The sequence below is a fragment of the Acomys russatus genome, chromosome 26 (assembly GCF_903995435.1).
Source record: "Acomys russatus chromosome 26, mAcoRus1.1, whole genome shotgun sequence".
Lineage (NCBI taxonomy): Eukaryota > Metazoa > Chordata > Mammalia > Rodentia > Muridae > Acomys > Acomys russatus.
The window spans coordinates 10854738-10861855 of NC_067162.1; the positions used below are offsets into that span (position 1 = coordinate 10854738).

The 7118-nt window shown below is 55.0% G+C and overlaps 1 protein-coding gene across 1 annotated transcript; it reads left to right on the top strand.

Moving 5' to 3' along the window:
• The first annotated feature begins 3287 nt into the window (after positions 1-3287).
• LOC127209022 (voltage-dependent P/Q-type calcium channel subunit alpha-1A-like) lies at positions 3288-4340 on the top strand. Its single transcript, XM_051168558.1, has one exon. The coding sequence runs from the start codon at positions 3540-3542 to the stop codon at positions 3972-3974; it is 435 nt and encodes a 144-aa protein (XP_051024515.1). The 5' UTR covers positions 3288-3539; the 3' UTR covers positions 3975-4340.
• Positions 4341-7118: the final 2778 nt, after the last annotated feature.

A 7118-nucleotide genomic window follows, 5' to 3' on the forward strand; every position in this document is an offset into this window, starting at 1 on the left:
ACCTCTGCCCCTCAGCTGATCGAATAATCAATCGTCAGTCAATTAATTAATTAATTTAAAAGGTGGGTGGCACCTACCTAAGGAGCTATATACTCAAAGCTGTCCTGTAGCCTCCGTGCACATTTGCACACATATGTATGATTGTCTGTCTGGGTGCTTGTGCACACACACATGCACACCCATAAATGGTACTGCTGTGGAGAGTCTGTGGAATCTTTACTCTGCACTCCACCCTCCAGGTCCATCCTGGCCTGCATAGCTCCAAGGGCTTCAGAAATCCCTGAAGGCGGAGATGAATCTTAATGGCCTTCTGGGAAAGGCTGAGCAAGCTCACCTCAAATGCACGCACCACGGCTGTCTCCGGGGCTGACTGAATCTCCTCAGGCTAAGACTTCTTGTTCCGTGCTGAATGCTGTTGGCCTTTGAGACCGTGGAAAGCAGAATAGCATCAGATATAAACACTGGCACTGTTGGGTGAGTGGCCTGAGCCCCTCACACAGCTCAGCCCCTGGGTGCTTCAATCACTGTGTCAAAATCGTTGTTGTGATTTATTTATACAATTTGGTTTGGGGGCGACATTTGACACTGTTTCCCAGACTAGTCAAGAACGAGCTCACCACCCTGGAACCCAGGCTGTCCCTGAACTTACAACAATCCTCCTCCCTCTGCCTCTTGAGTACTTTAGAGACAGGTGTATGTCACCACACATGGCTTGTTTTGACAAATTAGAAAACCTTAAAAGTGCCCCTCCAATGGGCACAGAATTAGGAATGTATATACAGACATACATTGTTCTAGAATATTCCAAATGAACTCAGATACTGTGTGTGGGCCAAGCAGGCTTTGACTACCTGAAGATTTGCCTCCTCAGCCTCTCCCTCTTTCTTTTTACACTCAGCTTGTCAGTCATGATAAATCAGGGTCTTCCTGGCCTGGCCTGAGTGCAGGTACAGGCCCGCACCTATGAGATGTGTTCCTTTATAAGTAAGGGTTTTAAATTCTATTTTTAATTGTCTATGTATGTGTGTGTATGGAGGTCAGAGCACATCTTGGGAGAGTTAGGTTTCTTCTACCATAAGGGTCCTGGGATTCCCACTCATGGCAGGCTTGGTGACAAGCCCCTTTACCCAGTGAGCCAACCTGCTGGTCACTGAAATCATTCCTTCTTTTGAAAACTTGGCTTTTTCATTTTATGTGCACGAATGCAGGCATGTGCACCGCATGCCTGCCTGGTGCCCAAGGAAGCCAGAGTATGGTGTTGGATCTTACAGCTGGTTGTAAGTCACCATGTGGATGCTGGAAATCAAACCGAGGTCCTCTGGAAGAGCACCTTGCACTCTACCTGCTGAGACACCTTTCTTCCTCCCCAAACTATTTCTTGGTGCATCTGCTTTAGAATATAGTTTCACATCTTATAAACCAGAAGATACTATGTGAACAGAGCCTGAAACGCTGCCCATACATAGCCTTACTGCAGGCGTGCTCACGGGCACATGGTGTCTCAGGCAATACTGTGCTGTGTCCCCAAATGGAACAAACCCAGATGCCCATAAAAAAGAAAATGGACAAGCAAATTGTGGATTTTTCTTTGTAAAGAGTTAGTATACGACAAAGAAAAAATGTATCCCTCACAGGTCCTGCAGAATGACGCTTACTAGGGCTCAAAAGAATCAAAACGCAACTCCTGCTGAGGAAGGCATGCCAAGGTCATAAAGCTGTAAGAATTAGCAGAGTGGTCAGGGCAGTGATTTGAATGGAGCTGGCCCCTGTGGGCGAGTTTCTGGGGGAGCTGTCCACCACGAGAGTTCATTTACAGTAATTCCTCAACCTGTTCGTTTGTGTTTTATGCAGTTTTCTCTGTGTTTTTGAAATTTCCAAGTTAAAAAAAAAAGCTGGTGGAGGTGATACAAATGCCTATTAGGGCGGCGGAGGGGGTGAGGGGCATGCCGGCAGCCCCGCCTAGCACCCTAGGACTCAGTGAGTGGTAACTCATAGGTGCTTTCGCTGGGGTCCCCAGAGTGCCCTAAATATTAGCTTGGAATGGCCTCCTGCGACCCCCAGCCTTCCCAGAAGTTCCCTCAAACCGTTCTTTTGCTCAACAGACCCGCATTTGTTCAGTGAGGGCCACCAACACTACTCTCCAAGACCAAAGCCTCTGGTCTTTAAGTTTCTTCCTTCCTGCTGGGCACGCCTCGTTCTAGGCAGCGACGCGGACCTCGGGTGGCAGGCAAGGTCCCCGGTGCGGGAGGACTCTGTCCCGACTTCCCCCTGCGCGCCCGGCCGCGCCTGCTCCCGCGCCGGTGATTGGTTGCGCGCGTCGCCGGGTGGGTCTTGCTCCAGGGCTCAGGGCTGCGGTCTAGCCCCGGCTCCTGGCCGGGCAGCTCCCTCCTTGCACCCCGCACCTCTTCTTTCAGCGGAGCTGGGGGAAGGGGAGGGAGGCGCCCGGGGGTGGGATGCTGCCAGGCTCTGCCGCAGCCCGAGCCGCTGCCGAGCGGCGCGCACCGCCCTCCCTCGCTCGTTCGCTCGCTCTCTCGCCTCCTTCCCCCCGTGGGGAATTTTCAAGACTGCGCTGCTGCAATTTCCCCCCGGCCGAGGCTGCGCCGCGCCTGGCTGCGCGCACACACGCTTCCGCGCGCAGAGGAGCCGGCGGCTGCTGAATCAGGAGGAAAACAGATCGGCTTTTTTCAGAGCCGGGGACCAGCGCTCCCTGACGCCTGCGAGCCCTGCCGCGCCCCTGCGCCCCGCTCCTCCGCCCCCGGCTCTCTAGTAGGGTTGGATTTGGGGGAGGGGCTGCAGCGTTTTCAGGAATTTTCTATTCTTTCCAGGTCTAGGAAAGTCAGCAAAACAGACGGACAAATCCTTCGCTGCCACCCTCATCTTGTAGCAAAGACCTGGTTTTGGCTTTTTGTTATTTTATTTTCTTCTTCTTCTTCTTTTTTCAAATGGGCCGAGCCCACGCCTTTAACAAGATGCCAAGCTGACCCGGACCTCGGAGGAATTTGAAGCTTGTCGCTGCGTCCCGGGGAGGGGGGGACGTCTTTCGCTTAGACTTCGCGTTTTAAAGGGGGTGTGCATTGGAGCGTTGCTTTAAAAAAAAAACTGATCTTTTTACACTATTTTATTTTAACTGAAAAAAAATTTTTTTTCTTCTCCGGAGTGGGTGGCCGGGGATCGCCTGGATCGCGTCCCCGGTTATTTTTGCCGCGCCCCTCCCCCGCGCCCCGCCCCCGCGCCCTCCTCCGCACCCCTCCTCCCGCCCGGGTCACCGCCTCTGCCGGCATGTCCCGAGCCGCGCTCCCCGGCTCGGCCGGGCCGTCCCGCTCGTGAGCCCCCCGAGCCAAGGCCGGGCGCCGCCGCCCGATGGGCTGGGCCGTGGAGCGTCTCCGCAGTCGCAGGTGCAGCCGCCGTCCCCACAGCCCGGCCAGCCTGAGCAGCGGCGGCGGTGGTGGTGGTGGTGGTGGCGGTAGCCGTGGCTTCCGCAGCGTTCGCCGCAGCAACAGCAGCCGCCGCGTAACCCGAGGCCCTTTGCTCTTTGCAGAATGGCCCGCTTTGGAGACGAGATGCCGGGCCGCTACGGCGCAGGCGGAGGAGGCTCAGGGCCGGCCGCCGGGGTGGTCGTGGGCGCCGCGGGCGGCCGAGGAGCCGGGGGCAGCCGCCAGGGCGGGCAGCCCGGAGCGCAGAGGATGTACAAGCAGTCGATGGCGCAGAGAGCGCGGACCATGGCCCTCTACAACCCCATCCCTGTCCGCCAGAACTGCCTCACGGTCAACCGCTCCCTGTTCCTCTTCAGCGAAGACAACGTGGTGAGAAAATACGCCAAAAAGATCACGGAATGGCCATATCCTTTGCCCCAGCTCGGGCGGTTGTGCCTCCCCTCCTCCTCCTCTTCCTCCTCTACCTCCTCCTCCCTCTGCAGGGCTGGAAGAGAGACCGGGGGCGCTGATGGGAGCCTGGGGGGGCTCCTCGGTGGCTAGGGGCTGAAGATGAGGGCCCAGGAGCTGAGGGAAGCAGCCTCCAGGCCTGCTGGGTTTCAGCTGCAGAGTGAGCCTGCGAGTAGTTAGGAGGCTCAGGGGAGTGAGTGGTTCTTTGCAAAGACCTAAGGTCTGGGTCCTAGGTCGCTCGGGGACATTGATAGGGGCTCTTCCTTGGGGTCTGACTTCCGATGAAGCCCTAGCTGGGCCAATGCCTGAACCCTTGGAGTTACAGAGCTGAAGAGCCCACATGTGCCCCACCTCAATTCCTTCAGAATAGGACCCCGGATCTCTCCACCCTGGCCTTCTACCCAAGGTGGGAGCCTCAGGCCTGAGCCCTGGGATATAGCATGTGTGTCGCCTGGCAGCGGAGAAGCGGAGTGGCTCTGGGTGGGCTGCCAGCCACATCTGGGGAACCAGCCCTGCTTAGTGGTTTTGGGGGACACCACTTCTGACCCCGTGTGTGCTCTGTCACAGAGCAGAGCCCTTTCAACACTGTCTGTTGGGGTGTAAAGAAACATAATCCCATTCACATTAGTGAGAGGCCCATGGCCTGGGAAGACCTGAGGTGGGTTGCTTCAGAGTGAGGGAAGGCCAAAGGAAGGAAAGGAAATTGGCCCCCATTCGAAGGACTGCTTGTGGACTTAGGCTTGGCATCTCGGGCTGGAGAGCTGAGAGGGCAACTCCAGGAGGATGAGCCTCCATATGGGCATCTTGGGCAGGTAGGCAACCCCCCTCCCAGTAAAGACCCAGTCGGAAAAGGCAAAGAAGTGGGTTTTCCTCTGCTGAGGATCCATTCCGCACACAGTGGCCCGGATTCCATGAAGTCCTAATTTGCTTCCCATAAACCTGGAAGAGGGCTTGCTTAGCATCTGGGGAGATGCAGGCAGGCGCGGGTGGGGAAAAGTCGAGGTTTCTCTGCCATCTAAGCATGACCCAGATTCCCGGTGTGTGTTGGGGGGGGAGGGGGGACGACACACCCTGCTCCACAGGCTGGCTGGCCACCCTGCCATGCCCAAATGTGCCTCTTGGCTTTTCAGGCTCCTGTCCACCGAAGGCCAAAATTAGCTGGGCAGGTCAGATCCCTGGAGTTTTCGAGGGGTCTCTAGCTCTTGTGTAATGGGTGGGGCCATTCTGTCTCAGCCAGGACTGGCCTCTCTGGGCTCTTGGAGTTCTGCTCAAAGAGCACGGATGGGTGCGTTCACTTCTGGGGGCTCCAGATGGTCGGTTCCTGGGGCTGTGAAATTATACCAAGAGAGCAGGAGGTTTTTGGAGCAAGTGCTTTACTTGGAGGCTGGTGAAAATTAAGATCTATGTACTTGAAGGCCTTTTTTTGAAGGATGTCTCTCTAAGCCACAGTGTTGTTGGTGCTTAAGATAGGTGCCAGGATTTTGCGCCCCTGAATTCCTCCTTGCAAAGGTTGGTCCTGAAGGCTGGCAGTGTGCCCTCCCTAGCACCCCCCCCCCCAGCCCAGTAAAATGTTCAGAGGACATATGACTTTAGTACCCACACTGGAATAAGTGGCTGGGGCTTGGAGAGTGTCAGGGGGTCAGAACACACCTTCAGGTCGATCTAGGGGGATGCTTGGGGGAACCGTCCCGGATGGGTTTTCTTGATGAAATGGTTTCCCCCCCTTTCTGCAGCCTTGCAAGAGGAAGCAGAAGAGTTGGGAAGCCCTTCCGTTGTCCTCAGCTCACCCCTGTCCATCCTGGATGCTGCAGTTCTGAAAGCTGTAGGTGATGGCCCCTCACAAGAGGCACAGTTGAGTTGAGCCCTGGGCATTCTGAGAGCACCCCAACCTTGTTTCTTGGCCAGTTCAGGCCTCATTTGATTCTGGGTAGCTTTGGAGTGAGTGTGTGCAGTTCCCGCTCTCTCTGCAGAGCCTCTGTTCCCCCTTTCAGCCTGAAGAATCAAATAGGCTATACAGCCACACTCCAGAAGGGAGCACCTCCCATCCCAAGCCCAGTGGTCTCCAAGCCGGGTCATCATGCATACGGAGCTGCTTCTGGGAGGGGTAGGGAGGGAGGGACAGAGGACTTGAGGCTGTTCCATCTAGAAATTCAGGCCAGTGGGAGGAGAGAAAGTAGACTTGCCTGGGAGTCAAGATACCACACAGAACACTGGCTTAAAAAAAAAAAAAAGAAAAGAAAAGAAAATAAAATGCCAACCCAAATACTATTGGCATTGAAAACATAAGCGCTTAAACAATTCACTAAACTTTTAAAAATTAATGTTGGGGGGGGTGAAAACAAGGGGCTCGTGTAGTTCAGGGTGGTCTCAAGCTCGATATGCGGCTGAATATGATGTGAGCCACCACCTCAGGCTTACTCTGTGCTGAGGGTGGGACCAGGGGCCTCACACATGCTAGGCAAGCACTTTAGCAGCCGGAATACATTCAGAACTTTTTTAGAATAAAGTCTAAGACGCGTACAGGCAAGCATACGAGCCGGTCTGGCATCACTGATGAACGCTCAGCCTCCAGGCCAAAGGACCTCCCTCCTTCCTCTTCCTGGTCACACTGCAACAGGATCTGCCGAGCTCCTAGCCTCCTCTTGAGTCTCACGTGAAAGGGACTGGAGCTCTTTTGTACCAGACTTCTCTGTGGGTACCTTTGAGATGTTTTCTCACGCTGCAAGCGCATCCACCGTGGTACTGTGTGGTGCCCTCTCAGATGTTCATCATCGGGCTCCTATGGGTGTTCTCTTCTGTGCTTTTGCCTGTTTCCCTCTGAGCTGGTCTTGGAGTGGACCGGCCTCACCAGTTTCTGATGTGTGGAGGAGGGCATGCTTTTAGAGGTCTGTGTCCTGAGGGGGTGGGTAACGTGAGATGTGGTGTCTTTGCTGTCTGTGGAGGGGGAGGGATTACACAATTCTGGAGCTGACCGTGGCACAGGAGTTTTCCTTCCATCTGCTAAGTTCCAGGCTAGAGGCGGGGTGGGGGGGGCAGGGAGCTTTTCTTTCTCTCCCCTTTGGGACAGTTTGCCACCCTAGTTCCATCCTTCTGTCTCCCATCAATGCCTGCTGTAGGCCAGTCTCTGGAAGAGGTGCCCTTGCATCTGGGTAAGAAACTCTGAATACAGTGTATACAATGTATACTTCAGCGAACTGCCCTGAGCTACATCTTCCCTCTGTGGTCCCTTTTATTGGA

Bases quoted from the DNA above. Each gene is read 5' to 3' on its own strand.
- LOC127209022 (XM_051168558.1), top strand. From the start codon at position 3,540: ATGGCCCGCTTTGGAGACGAGATGCCGGGCCGCTACGGCGCAGGCGGA.